Source organism: Cebus imitator, unplaced genomic scaffold, assembly GCF_001604975.1.
Source record: "Cebus imitator isolate Cc_AM_T3 unplaced genomic scaffold, Cebus_imitator-1.0 Scaffold21, whole genome shotgun sequence".
Taxonomy (NCBI): domain Eukaryota; kingdom Metazoa; phylum Chordata; class Mammalia; order Primates; family Cebidae; genus Cebus; species Cebus imitator.
The window spans coordinates 1,001,342-1,016,259 of record NW_016107336.1 but is presented as its reverse complement, the minus strand read 5'-3'; the positions used below and the strand labels follow the sequence as shown (position 1 = coordinate 1,016,259).

At 37.6% G+C, this 14,918-nt stretch overlaps 1 protein-coding gene across 5 annotated transcripts in view; it reads right to left on the bottom strand.

The window, feature by feature from the left end:
• Positions 1–1,925: 1,925 nt before the first annotated feature.
• RNF182 (ring finger protein 182) overlaps positions 1,926–14,918 on the bottom strand; it is a 45,802-nt gene continuing 32,809 nt past the window's right edge. For all 5 annotated transcript variants that reach the window (XM_037736006.1, XM_037736005.1, XM_037736004.1 and 2 more), the window contains exon 2: positions 1,926–5,066. In XM_037736006.1, coding sequence (XP_037591934.1) covers positions 4,112–4,855 — 744 coding nt within the window. In that variant the 5' untranslated portion in view covers positions 4,856–5,066 and the 3' untranslated portion in view covers positions 1,926–4,111. The remainder of the gene's footprint in view (positions 5,067–14,918) is intronic.

Sequence of the window (14,918 nt, the reverse complement as noted above, 5' to 3'; positions counted from 1 at the left end):
ATAGCGGTGTTGGATGACCCTGGTTAACAATAATAGATTATATAGTTTTAAATAGCTAGAAGGAGGATAGTGAAAGTTCCCAACAAAGAAATGAAAAATGTGTGACATCATGGCTATGCTAATTACCTTGATCTGATCACTATATACGTATCAAAACACCACTGTGTACTACATAAATATGTACAAATTGAAATTTTTTTAAAAAAACAGACTATAAAAAAGAAGAAAGAACTGTTAAAGACTTCCAAAACTATGTCTTCAGGCCAGACCTCTTATTTGAGGTAATAAGAATGTAAATGTAATGTGACTGTGAATGTAAATGTACAAAGAACTTTCTTTACACTTCATAGGAAAAACAAGATCCAAATCCACCTACTGTCAGAGTACATTCCTTCCTCCCATGTAATTCCAACCCTCTCAATTTAAAGTATTAATATGTTACAAATCTAATAAACTCTTAATTAAAATGCTTGTGACTTTTCAGTTGTTTTAATTAAATCGAGGTTTAACCAGTTTTAAAAATACACAGATCCCTACTTAGCATACACAGGATGTAATTTTTGATTCTTTTATTCATAAATTTAAAGTACCTTCATGTCAGAACCATAAATATCTGTACACTGAGTATATGCCAATTTGGAATCTACCACATATTGAAATGATATCAGGAGCTGGGCTGAATCTATATTACCTCCAGGACTCACTTGGAATTTACTCAAATTTCAACATTTATTCATGTTTTAAATCTCTTTTACACAAAAGTAAATGTGTAAGGAAAGACCCAATATTAAGCCTATGGTTCCTCACAAAGGAGTAAAAATTCATAAAGGGTATTTAAGTGAAGAGAAGGAAACATCTAATAAAAGGGCAAAGATGTAGAAAGCACACAAAACTCTAACTTGGAGATCAAATGGTTAAACTCTTTCAGGGACCTACCAAGACTCTCCGGTTTTGAGTAAAGCTCTGGAATAATGTTGTGTTTCTATGGTATTTCCAAGGAATCAAGGCAAATGGAGGTATTTTTTACCAAGAAGAGTAGGCAGAAAGAGCAAGTCTCAAAAAGTGCAGAAACACATAAAATTGTAGCTTGCTTCCATTATACTCTCTCAAGTTAACTCATTTGCATCTCATCTGTATCCCATGAGGTATAAATATGAGCTACTACAGAGCTCATATTTATAATGGCTATATCAGTTTGCCTACAAATAATAGGATTCATTTGGCTTTGGGACTACCTGTTTGACATACTAAGACATTTCTTCAAGGTGTCTTTGAAGCCTGGTATCTGTTTACGATCTGCAAATACACATCACTTTTAGGTCTCTCAGCAGATATGCACGAGTTCACTCTGTAAGTTATGACCAATACAGGTAACTGCTTTCTTTAAGCTGATTCTTTGCTCATTTACATAAACATTTCAGAAATGAATGAAACCATTATTCTTGATTAACATATGGTGTGAATTCACTAATTATCCCAGGCATAGAACTGCTACATATTCCCAAATTATTTCTACTTTGCCTAACAAACATCATATTTAGATACCATGTAATTTAAAAATTTTTCCCAGACCACACAAGGTAAGTGATTTCCCAACAAAATTGGATTCTATTTTGCTGAGTAGTTACGCGAAACCTGGAAATGAAATCAAACTAAAACCGAAGAATTTATTTATAAAGACAATATTTTTATTTCGTTTCCCCTAATTCTTCTCCCCTGCTTAAAAAAGAAAAACTATGAAGGCCTTTTAGAAGTGTGATGGGTTAGGTCCCCTTTGTTGGAAAGTTCTGAAGTCTTCATGGGCATGATAAAGGCATTAGCTGAACCAATGTTTCTGAAAGTTCATGTTTGCCGTTATCTAAAGCTAACAGAGGTGCAAAGTCATAACTGAATTTTAACCATAAGTCAGAGAAATCAAACTTCTAAATTTGGAAATAACAGTTTAATAGACAAACAAAACAGTATCACAGTGAATAAAATATTAAAGCATTATCTTTTTTTCAATCAATAGCATGAAGAGTTTTCTGGTGTCATACAAAGATTGCTCTTTAAAGCCAAATTAACTAGAAAAAAGACTGCCCACAATACACAGAGACACAAATTTATCATTGTAGACACTATACAGATAAGTGAAACACATAGTACCCATGTCCAGAGCTTTCTAGAAATCTCATTATATAACTCACCAATTTACTCAATGTTACATTTCAGACAAAACGCACATTTTTTAAAAAACTTATAAATATATAAATCCAAACCACAAAACATCTTCTAAACATGATATTTACTCTAAACACAAATAATTTTCTGGAAATTGCATCACAATACTATCCAAACTAGATTTTACGAAATCATAAATGTACTTAGCTGTATCTTGGGGCTTAAATTCATTGGACCATATCCCATATATACTTTCATCCTACTTACTTTGGGCATACAAGTTCCCAAAGTTTAGTTTTACAATTAGAATCAAACTGCTATTCCAGCCATGTCAATTTGTTCTGAATACAGACATTGGAATGGGTGCACTGTACCTGCATCACACAACAAAGATTTCATCACAAACAAGTTAAAATCGTCTTAGTAATGCCCCCTTTCTAAGAGTTACAAATATTTTCATGTTAATCATTAGTAATGGGTTTTAGAGACTAAAATGCTTTTTAAAATTTTTGCCTGGTTTCTGTGAACATTCTAGTCTGCCAACTTGTAATCTGCTAAACAATTTCTTCTCAGAAATATACACATTCAACTTTCCCTACATCATGAAAAGAAGTTCATTAACTGAAATCACCTAGGTTATGCTTTTATTCAAAATAAATTGTGTAAGAACTTGAATCCAGTCCAAAACCCACTAAAGGCAACAGGGATAGCAATGCGGTAAGCTGTACTCTGCCCCCGCCATTTTACTTCCTTGAAGGGTCTTTTCAAGTAGAGCATCCGCTTTGCATGTCTCTTGCCCACCCCTCTGTCTAGACTGCAACACGAAGTCTTGCACATAAACCTAAACCATCATATTTTGATACAACTCAGTACCGTACAGCAAAACACTTAGGTTCTCAGCACTTCAAACTGTGAGCGGAAGTATCTCATTAACTGTGTCTGGGTTTTCATTGCCACAGTTCACCTCGAATTGTTATAAGATTCAGTTAAGTAAATCCTAATGGAACAAAAAATATAATGGGAAAAAAAGAAAGTCTTGATGAATTTACAGCAGCTAATTTAAATGGAACCTTTTCAGGACAACGGGTAAGGCTGATTGAGCAATGTGGTTTAAAAAACCAAAACTAAGATGTTAGAAGGAAAGACTCAAATGAAGTTTTCATGAAGAATAATCGCTCTATGAGAAATTCACTCTCTTCCATTCTTCTCAGAGAAGACTGAGGAGAGAGGAAAACAGACATGGAGGAAAGAGTGTGTCTCAAGGACAAACGGCCACATTCTGCCACGAAGTTCACTGTGATGCAAATTCCTCAATGCTTTTCATTCTCTTTAGTAACGTGGCAAAACAGGCATTCAGTTGAAACCACCTAAGGGAGTAGAACTGAGCTTCCTCTTGGCAAGGGAGAATGCGCAGAGGGAACAGGTATCTCAGTGGGAACGCTGACCATAGACAGTGACTTAAGAGAGAAAACAAAGACCTGAAGACAATTCCAGGGTGTTCCAATACCAGGTTTACGGGCGGGGAGGGAGCACACTTTGTAACAGATGTGTCTCAGGCAACTTTCCTCTCATGTCCAACTGCCTTCATAAAATGTCCATGACTACGAAAAAAGGGATCCATTCATTCTCAACTCTCTCTACAGCATAACACACCGCAACCCTACTGTCTGTCTGGCCGTGCTGAGTGAAACCCTGCCCTTTCTCTGGGAAGACTCACTGCTGTCAGTGCTCCAGGAAGGGTGAGCTTATACAATTTTGCTAACCCTTTAGTAGAAATGAACATTTTTACTTCCAGCCTGCAGGAAAACCAATAGAGTCAACATATGGCCAAGGGAGCTTTGTTAATGTCATGGACACTAATCATAAAGAACATAAAACAAAATAAATTATAAATTATCTAACTTCATACTCAAACAGGGCAATGTGTCCAGTTTCTTATTTTGCATACCAATTAAGAAGGAGGCGCCATACAGTCTAGAAATTCATGACAAACACACTGGCAAAAACCATACACCATAAGAATAACAAGGCTCGAAGGGACCAGGCTGACAAAGACGACCCCAAGGGTGACTTTCTTAGAGACCAGTAAGTAGATTCCTAAGGGTAAGGAGCTGAAGTACAGCAAACCTAGCAACCACACCAACACCCGGATGGATGTCTGAAACAGCAGGGATGTGCAGTTCCACACAGTCCAGTTGTGTGACACGGTGGTGACAGAGTCGAAGCTCGCAGGCCTATAAAATTCTACCACAGGAGTGGAGCTCAGGGACGGGGAGCTCTCTCTCTGCACCTCCATGATGGTTATGACCAAGCAGTTGGAGGATGTGTGAGAAGGACTGACCAGAGAGGCCAGCCTCTTGGGAGTGAGCAACAGCTCCGTGGGGTTCTCTGGCAGGCACTTCTTCCCTTTGCCTCCACAAGTCAAGTTTACGAGGATATTGTTGTCATCCGGCAGGCTACTAACTTCATCATCTGGCAGGCATGTCTCAAACCTGCAGAAAGGACAGACAATGACACCTTGTGGGGAGTCCCCAAAGTCTATGATCTTATAGAGGCATTTGGCACAAACCCTATGACAACACTCCAGCACTTTGGGTTTCCTCTGTTTCAGATTGTAACGATTGTAACAGATCTTGCACTCGAGCTCATCAGAGGCCTGAGACTCTGCAGTGTCTTCGGGAGGTTGACTGGCCATCTTGAATTACGTGGGCAATCTTCTGCCAGGTGTGTCTTGTTGAAGAATGGCTTTGATTAAGGTGCCCCTCTGAATATTATATCATCCAAATCTGGCAGCGACGCAAAAAGGCAGGAAAAGTAGTGAAAGAAACCAGAAATCTTCCAGGCATTTTCAACTTCTGCATATAACTCTGTCTCAAATGCATATTTATAAAGGCCACATGAAGGGTCTGTAAAGAAGAAAAGAGATTCTAATGTAATGAACAGTTCATTGAAAAGGTGTTTCTGAAAAGTGCTTTATGGAATTTTCTGAGCTTCAAGGATTAGAAGCAATAGACTTCGAAGGTGAAATCCCCTTCAGTTTTTCACACGCTTTTGTCCCCAGAACAGAAAAGTGTTATCTCCATGCTTAGCTGTTTCAGTCTACAAGCAGGATAGTGAAAAAGGAGTTAAGAATCCTAATGGGTATAAAGGACAGTGTAGAGCTAGCTATGTGCTCAAGAACATACTTCAGTCCAGATACAAGAGATTTTCACTCTGAAACTTGTAACAAATTTTGGCCTCTGGAAACAGAATGGGACATGTATCAGAAATACAAGACTAATTCAGAGTATGACTGGTATAAATACCAGGTGTCTAAGTACCATCAATAGTGCTTAGGAATACACAAAAGGGAATATTAAGGACAAATGTTAAAAATGTGTTTTCAAAGAGTGCTTTGATAGAGATGAGAGCATATTTAAGTAGAGCAGGCTGTTCTCACCTTCTCAGTGTAAAGAAATCTGTTATATAAGTGCCTTTATTGTTTGACTATTCCATTTCAATTTTTTGTTTCAATACCAGTCTTGAAAACAACAGCTGTGCATATACATTCACTAAAGGAAGAATGAGGCATGTAACACCTGATATAAGCATTATAAACAAGTCAAGTCTAAGTCCCAAGAAAGAGAAGTAAACACAGATAAAACATGCATAGCTATGTCTCTAGACATGAAGAAATCACTTGTGCATGGTTATCAAGAAATATTCAACGTTCACTTACTCATCTACTTTGTTTCACATAAACTCTTTCTGTAGTAAAAGGAAAGTGTAATACAATCTACAGTCCTTACTATTACTATTACTATTACTGGTCATTACCAGCTTTGGACAAATGGCTGAAGGTTAGTTTCATATGCACAGTCAGTTCTCAAATTCAGTACTAATGGAAGGGAGCAGTAATATAGAAAATTTCCAAATTATTTTTAATTAGCTTTAATATATATGGTATTTTTGGTAGCTGATTCACCTTAAATTATGTTTGGCCTAGAAAAATATCAAAATATATTTCAATTTCTATGCACACCTCCAAGCAATAATAGCAGAAAGTTGCCATAACAGTTCTGAGGGCAGAGTGCAGCTGTGCTAGACGTTTGATTTGCTATGGATCATACTGCACTAACAGAGAAAGGCAGTGGGTAGCTGAATTTAGATAACTTTAAAAATCATGAATAGTTGACTTGTTAATACATATTACCTTTATTTTGATTTAAGACTTTAATTTGTAATTGATTTCCTATTCTACAAAAATGTATAATGGGTAGCAGTGGCAAAAAGAAGTCAATCAATAGAATCTCTGGTAGCCAAAAATGTACGTAGGATTTTTTTAAATACAGTTTACTGTGTATGTATGCCTGTATTTCAAAACTGGTACCATGAACTAATCTCTATGTATCCAGCCTAACACACACACACAAAAGATATACAGACACAAACATCAACTCTTCTCTCTCCTTTCCTTCCATGTGCCCTAATGATTTTCTTCATTCCTGATCCTGACCCCATTCAGGATACACATGTCCATCTCACTGCAAAACATGACCATGTCCTGCTCACAATTCCACAAAGCTGGCGTTTCTTCCTCCTGTGAGATGGACATCTTCAGGATGACAGCCAAAGAATAAGAAAGAGTTCTATCCTGGTCACCACACCCAATCCTAGCTCCCTTTATGGGACAGTCTCAAGCCTTTGGCAGTTCACTAGTGATCTGTTCACCTGGAAAGCCCCCATTCATTTGCTGCCAAACACAGGCTCCTACAACAGTACCCCTGGTAGCCACACACAGACCTAGGCTCACCCAAAGGGAACATGTCATGTGTTCTTTGCAGCCACACCCCCATCAAGCCTTAATGTCCTCCTGAATCCAGAGGTTAGAAAGCTGATGGCTCAGTAAGGTTAGCAGCAGTATCTGTCCCCATTGCCAGAGAAAGGACTGAGGTATGTGGAGTCATGTGAAAAAGGAAAAGAAAGTATGTAAACACATGCATAAAGACATCAGAAAAAAAGTAAAACATCCAATGAAGATAACCAGGCAAAATTACATCTCGAGGCACAGAAAGCTAGAGTAGACACATAAGTGTTTACGCATATGTGAGAACACATTAGAACACCAGCATTTGACAGTCAGCGGGTCACATTCCCACTTTCTGTACCAAGCTTCTAACCATGAGAAGAGTAGCAGTAACACTCTATGTCGGGCCAGCCACAATTTCTAGCTGATAATTATGTGAATCTAAATTATTTCCTTGACAATAGAGAGCTATTATTTGAAACAAAGCTTTCTTTTGTTACAGAAATACTCTTATCAGATTACTGAATATGTTAAGATACAGTGTTATGTGATTATAATGTTCATATTTATAAAAATTTATATAAGGGACTTCTCAGTAGCATGCAAAGAAAATACTCGATATTCAAATATCCAATAAAAAATATGCCAAGGTCAACTCCAGCAAACCTATTCCATCAGCAGGAAAGCCTTCATCAAGTCTTGCCTCTAAGAATGGCTCTTCCAGGCAGGGCCAGGTGACAGCCTTGAGCTCTGGTAGCATCCCTGGAAATGCAGCCAACACAAGTATTTCTTTCTGGAATGGTGGAAAATGGCCTTGGCGTGCCAGAAGAATGGGATCACATGTGGGCTCAGAGAATGACAGCAAGGTTTGATTGAGTGGAAGTTCTCAGGAGATGGCTGGGGAGCCAGAAGGGAGATGGAGTAGGAAGGTGGTTTTCCCCTGGAGTTAGGCAACTCAGCGGCCTGGGCTCTCCTCCGACTGCCCTGGCCAAACTCCATGTCATTCCATTAGTCCCTGGACTGCCAGCCTGCCAGCATCTGTCAGTGTGGTCTTACCCTGTGGCATTCCTCTCAGCATCCACCCGCTTGTGTGTCTCAGGGTTTTTATAGGTACAGGTTGGGGATGTGATGGTCCAGGGTGGTCTTGGGAAATGCAACAGTTGGGTGTGAAGGCAGGAATGCCTGTCCTCACCTAGGTTTGTGACAGGTCCAGGGATGGAGCCCTAGCCAGGGACCATGTCATTTTCTACCCAGCACTTCCCTGCCCCCTTTCTGTATCAAGTATAAAATAAGCTTTGTGTTAGATGATTTTTCCCAATAGTAGGTCAATGCAAGTGTCCTGAACACGTTTAAGGTAGGCTAGGCTAAGAAACTATGTTTGGTAGGTTAGGTATATTAAATGCATTTTCTTTCAACTTAAGTATTTTCAACTTCCAAAGAGTTTATTGGGATGTGACCCTGTCATAAGTTGAAAAGCATCTGTATTTCTCTATCTACACATAATTTTAAAGACACAAACACAATCTTTTTCTTTTTTATTAGTATCATACCAAGTTTTCTGCATCTTGCTTTTCCTACTCAAAAATAGCTCATGCAACTCACCTAACCCTAAATTCCATTTATAATGGCTGCATAATATTTCACCATTTGGATGTATTGTAATATATCCAACCATTCCTCTCCTGGTGGGCATTTATTTGTCTCCATTCTTCCCCCAACACAAACAGTAATGCTGAACACAACCTTGTAATATATATCCTTACATGTGGGTGCTTTTATTTCTTTAGGAGAACAAGGAGCAGAATTTCAGGATCAAACAGATACTACTTGTAATCTATTTTGCCAGATTGCTTTCCAAAAAGGCTATAACACATACTCAACTAGTAATACTAGTATTCTTTCTCCTGAATAGCAATAGTTATTGAACTTTCAAGTTTTGCCAGTCTAAGGCAAAGAAACCCCTTGGTTTCTTTCCATTCTTCTGATAGTTTTTATTACTAGTATCTATACATTTTGTTAAACGCTTTTGTAGCATCTATTGATGTGATCATATGATTTTCTACCTTTAAATACATAATGTAATAAACTACACTGATAAATTTTGACTTTTATATTCTTGGAATAAACCCTACTTGGTCACAGTTGGGTCCTCAAATACAGTTATGGGTTCTATCTGCTAATATTTTATTTAGACATTTTGCATCTGTATTCAAAATTAAATTGGTCTCTGGACTTTTTTGTGCTCTGTTAGGTTTTGGCATTAAATGTATGCTTGTATTATAAGTGAAACAGGAGGTTTTCATCTTCTGGAACAGTTTAAATACTGATAAAGTTATGTGTTCTTTAAGTTACATAAAACTCAACTATAATTTCATATGATTCCACTGTCATTTTCAACAGTAGATCTTTAATCATTTTTCCATCTCTTTTAGGGTTACTGTCCTATTCAAATGTTCCATTTCTTCCTAGGTTAAATTTAGACATTTATATTCGACAAAGAAAAAATACATTTCTTCTCGTTTTTCAAATTCATTCCCAGAGAGCTCAGCGAATTGTTATCTTCTTTGCATCACCTCTGTCCCTCTGGTTGTTTCTTTTCTCACTTATAGTCTTGTAAATTGTTTTACTCCTTATTAATTTCCTAATCGGACAAACTATTTTACTGTGCTTTTCAAAGACCAGCTAATATATGTATTTATCCTTTCTGTTCCTTTTAATTTTATTAATTTCAGCTTTTATCTTTATTAGTCCCCCTAATTTATTGCTGCTTGTTTTGTTTTCTCCCAATTCATACTAAGAATATACTTTGTCTTTATGCTTAAATACTAAAAATATCTAAAGACTATAGATACAGCTTTCTCTCTATTCCATTGATTGTAGATAAGACTGTGTACCTTTTATTGATTTCTAGATGGTTGTGATTTGACTTTTGATTTCTCCTTTGATATAAAGGTTATATAGGGCAAGTCACTGTGGCTCACGCCTATAATCCCAACACTTCAGGAGGCCGAGAGTAGAGGATCACTTGAGCCTAGGGGTTTGAGATTAGCCAGGGTAATATAGTGAGACCCCATCTCTATTTTTAAAAAAAATTAATAAATTTTAAGAAGGTTATATAGAGTTTTCTTAAATTTCTAAATAAAATTTCTTCTTTATTACTTTAAGTTATTTATAATAGTAAGGTATTATGATCAGAGAACAAAATCTATAAAAAATCTCTTCCTCTTGGTGGTCGTAAAAGGAGGAAAACTAATACTGAAGCTGGCCTCAATGTTGTAATCCGGTATATTGCAGGTGGGCTAGTTTCAAACAGGTTAAAAAAAAAATCTCTTCCTTTTAATTTATTATGGTACTCTTTGTGGTCAACTATGTGATCATTTTTCTAAGTAGTCTAGAAAGAAATATTCTGTATGGTTCTAGACTATCTATTAAACCTAACTTTTTAATTTATCAGTTTCTGAATCATCAAGGTACGTACAAGGTTATGACAGGTTGAAACAGGTGAGAGAGATGTATTTAAGTGTCTCATCATAAATATATTTGCTTTTCTAACAGTTTTGTTTCACAGAGTTAGTGGCTACGTTAGCCTACATATATAGGTTTATTTTCTTCATGAACTCTGCCTCTTTTGTCATTATATAATGTCTTTCCTTATCCTATGTATGCCTTTCACTTAAATACCAAGCTTTATACCTTATCTAAAGCTTACATTGCTAGCTCTAGTGACTCTGCATTTGCTTGGGATGTATGTGCATCCTTTCAATTCCATCTTCCATTACTTTATTTCAAATGTTTCTTATAAATAGCTGCCAGGGACATTAGTGCACAACGTATAATCCCAGCAGTTTGGGAGGCCAAGATGGGTAGATCGCTTGAGCCCAACAGTTGGAGACCAGCCTAGGCAATAAGGCAAAAGTCTGTCTCTACAAAAAATACAAAAATTTGCCAGGCATGTTGGTGCACATCTGTGGTCCCAGCTACTCAGAAGGCTGAGGTGGGAGGATCACTTGAGCCCAGGATGTTGAGGCTGCAGTAAGCTGTGATTGCACCACTGCACTCCAGCCTGGACAACAGAGAGAGCATGTCTGAAAACATACACGCATGTACACACAAAAAAACCCCAGCATACTACTTGGTTTTACCTTTTTGGGGGAGATGGGGAGCAGGGACAGGTTCCTGATCTGTCACCCAGGCTGGAGTGTAGTGGCGCGATGTTGACTCACTGCAACCTTTGCAGTGCAGGTCAAGCAATCTTCCCGCCTCAGCCCCTGGGGTAGCTGGATCAAAGGTGTGCACCACCATGCTTGGCTAATTTTTGCATTTTTAGTAGAGACAGGGTTTTGCCATGTTTCCCAGGCTGGTCTCAAACTCCTGGACTCAAGTGATCTACCCACCTTGGCCTCCCAAAATGCTGGGATTACAGGTATAAGCCACCATGCCTGACCTGGGTTTTGAATTTTAACTCAGTCTGACAATTTTCCCATTAAAACATTTAATGAATTTTAAAAATTTGTTATTTTTCCAAGCTCATTCACATTTAATGTAAAGACTATTCTATATTAACTCATTCTTTCCTTTTCACTTCATTTAATTTATTAAAAATTCCAAATATATCCCTCCTATTATCTTCCTTCATCTCAAGGTCTGTGTTTCTCGTTAACTTTTTGTTCAGTTACTTTTTGTTTGGTATTATTATTTTTGTCAGAAAATAGGTTCTGAATTCTTACATAATAATAAATTTACTCCTGACAGGGAAATGTATGGGATTTTTAGGCTGCTGGCTGCTGTCTTTTTCTCTCTGAAACCAACCCGATAGTCCCATAGACTATTCTTTTTTTTTTTTTTTTTATAAACCTAAATTGCCCTTTCTTGTCTTAAAGCTTATAACTTATATTTGTTTTATCTGAGCTCCTTCCTCAGCAGAGGACTTTCAGGCCTCTCAAAAATGGTATCAAAGAACTGAAACTCACCAGATCACCACACCAGATGAGGGGCCCCTCATTCATCATGACTGACTCCTTGCCCCTCTCTAGTTCCTGTTTTCTTACACATGGTTACATTTCTTCCCTGTTATATAAACTCCTGGTTTTAGTCTGTCAGAGAGATGGCTTTGAGAAGAATCTCAAATCTCCTCAGCCACAGCACCCAATTAAAGGCGTCTTCCTTGGCAATACTCATTGTCTCAGTGATTGGCTTTCTGTGCAGCGAGCAAGTAGGGCCTAGGCCAAACTCTTGGTATTTTGGTAACATCAGCATGGTCTGCTGAAATTACTAAGTTTTCTGTGTCATGGATAAGAAATCTGCTGCTAGTCTGATACTTCTTCATGGCAAGTAATTTGCTCTCTCTCTATAGAAGTTTCTAAGATTTTTCTTCTTACTCTTGATAGTTCAAGGACTTTTCCAATAAATCCACAGGTGTCTTTTTTCATAAATTTTGCTTAGAACTTAATAAGCCATTTGAATTTACAGACTCAAGTCCTGATTTTTAAGCTCAAAAAATTTGTTTCTTATATTTATTTAATTATTGCCTTTCTTCCATCTGTTCCTTTTTCTCTTTCTGGCTCTCTTGTTACTCACATGTTATATTTCCTGGATCTATTTTCTTTTGTGATTTCCATTCCTTTATGTTTTTGTCTGTACTTTCATATTCTAAGCTACCAATTCAAGCCTCAAGAATGCTCATCAACACCTTCAGTTCATTTATTAAAATGTTTGATGGGGGAGTCATGCATTTCATCTCTAGAAAATCTTCTTGTGCTGCATCTGTATCTCCTAATGTGCTCTTTCTATTTTTTGTCAGTTTGTCATTTGTCTTTGGCTGCCGCTCCATCACATTCAGTGTGAGTTCTGTCTGTTCTTGTAGACTGTCTTCCCTTTAGTTGCAGTGCCAATATTTTTCTTTGTTATATCATTGGAGTTCAGGTCTGATTGTTGAAGGACCCATGGAACTGAAGTTCTATGAGTAGGGGGAAGCAAAATAGTCTCTTCTCTTATGATCTAGCAGTGTGACAGCAGGTTGGCTTCCAGGACACTTCCAAGGCCTCCTGCTCCAAAGGACACCCCCAACTGTTGATTTTCTCCTTGGTCTCTTGTGGAACACACACAACACAAACACATGCCATGGGGTGAGAGTGAGTTTCAGTTTTCCTCCCAGGAGTTCCCGTCTCTGTAGGTCAAGCTCATCACAGTATCCAATGCATCCTGATCCTATGATGGGACTCATCCAATGGATGCCAGCCCTTAGTACCAGCCTAGCCTAGGAAGGAAGCCCCCATCTGCTCCCCACTCCCCACCCTCAGCTTTCACAAAGTTTGGGGTTTCACCTTTACTCAGGGTCTGCTGGCTCCAGGAATAGTTGGGATCAGGAAAGGCAGATAGAGTAGAATTAAGAGAGCAAGATAGAAAGCCACTTATTTTGCTATCTTTCAAGAATCCCTGCCAACTGTAAGTCCTAGAGTTTTTTCCCCCAGTATTTACCTACATGGCAAACATGGAAATTTGTGATAAAAGCTTAATTTGGGGAGAACATTGGCAATACTAATCATGTTAAGTAACTATCACATAAAGATATATACCAAATTGATATTCATCTCTAAGTTCATAACTTCTTCATGGTAAGTAATTTAATTTTAGAAGTCTCCATTTTGCACATATTTTGTTTTACTTCCTCTACTGCAAACTATCTCATTCTAAGAATCCATCAACTGGACACTCAAGGGTTTGAGAATCATTTTCCTTTGCCTTTGGCTATCTTTCCTAAGCAATGCCTTTCAAGTTCTACCTTTTAATTTGGAGAGCTGTATTTCTATATACTAGTTAAATCCAAAATCCATTAAATAATAATTCTTTATATTTTTACATTTTAAAAACATTTGTGTTTTTTTTAACAGATTGTTTTGAGCCTTTGCTGTTTGGATGTTGAACTGTTTTGGGGTCTTCCTCCCCACTTGTTCATGATGTAACTCTTCTATTTCAAATTTTTAAATTTATTAATAGACCATCTTATCTAAATATTCTTTGCCCTAGCCCCTGTCATGTGTGGCAGCTTGTCTGCAAATATGGATGTAATAATTCTTCACAGCCCTGTACAAACCACTTTCTACAATGTGACCTTTTCATATGATCAACAGGAAGAGGAATCTGTTTTTCCCCACCTCTTAAATCTTGGCCTTGTGACTTGCTTTGACAAACATTAAGAGTTTGAAGCAAATTTGTGATCTAAGGGTGTCTTGAAGCTTCTGCTCTTGCCCTCTTGGAATTCTGAAGCCACCATCAAAGAAGTCCAGGCTAACCTCTGGGAAGATGAGAAACCACAGAGAGAAAGGCTCAGATAAAAGCCAGCACCAATGCCAGTCATGTGAGTTAGACCATTAGAGATCATCCAGCCTCAACTAACCACCAGAGACAACATCCATTTGAATGAGTGGCCCCATGAAACAGCAGCTGAACAATGTGCCCCACTGAGCCCAGTAGAAAAGCTGAGGCACAGACTCATGAACAAATAAAATGGCTGTCGTTTCCAGCCTCTAGTTTTGAGGTGGTTTTGTAACAATAGATAGCCAAAATAGCATGCTAAACTATTTCTTTCCAAACTAATCCAAAGCCAATCTCTGTCCAAAGAAATTGTCTCATTTATCAATGAGTTACATGCCTACCTGGAAGACTCTTTTATGAACTTTGAAGCTGTCCAATCCATAGATCTTGCAAGTTTTGTTTTAGACACTGTTGGTCAAAATATAGTTTCTATGTATTTTCCATGCATAAATTTTAATAATTTGTATTATAATAATTTCTATTAATTCAAGTCTTTTTAAAAAGCTAAAAAATTTTGGAAACACTGCATAACCTCTGCTACAGTAAGGGGAAATTATAATTCCCACATAATAAGTATATGAATATCCGCCGAAGTTAAGTATCTTTACTAAGATTATATAAGAACTCAGAACAAAAAAAGTCAAAATATAGTTCAGCT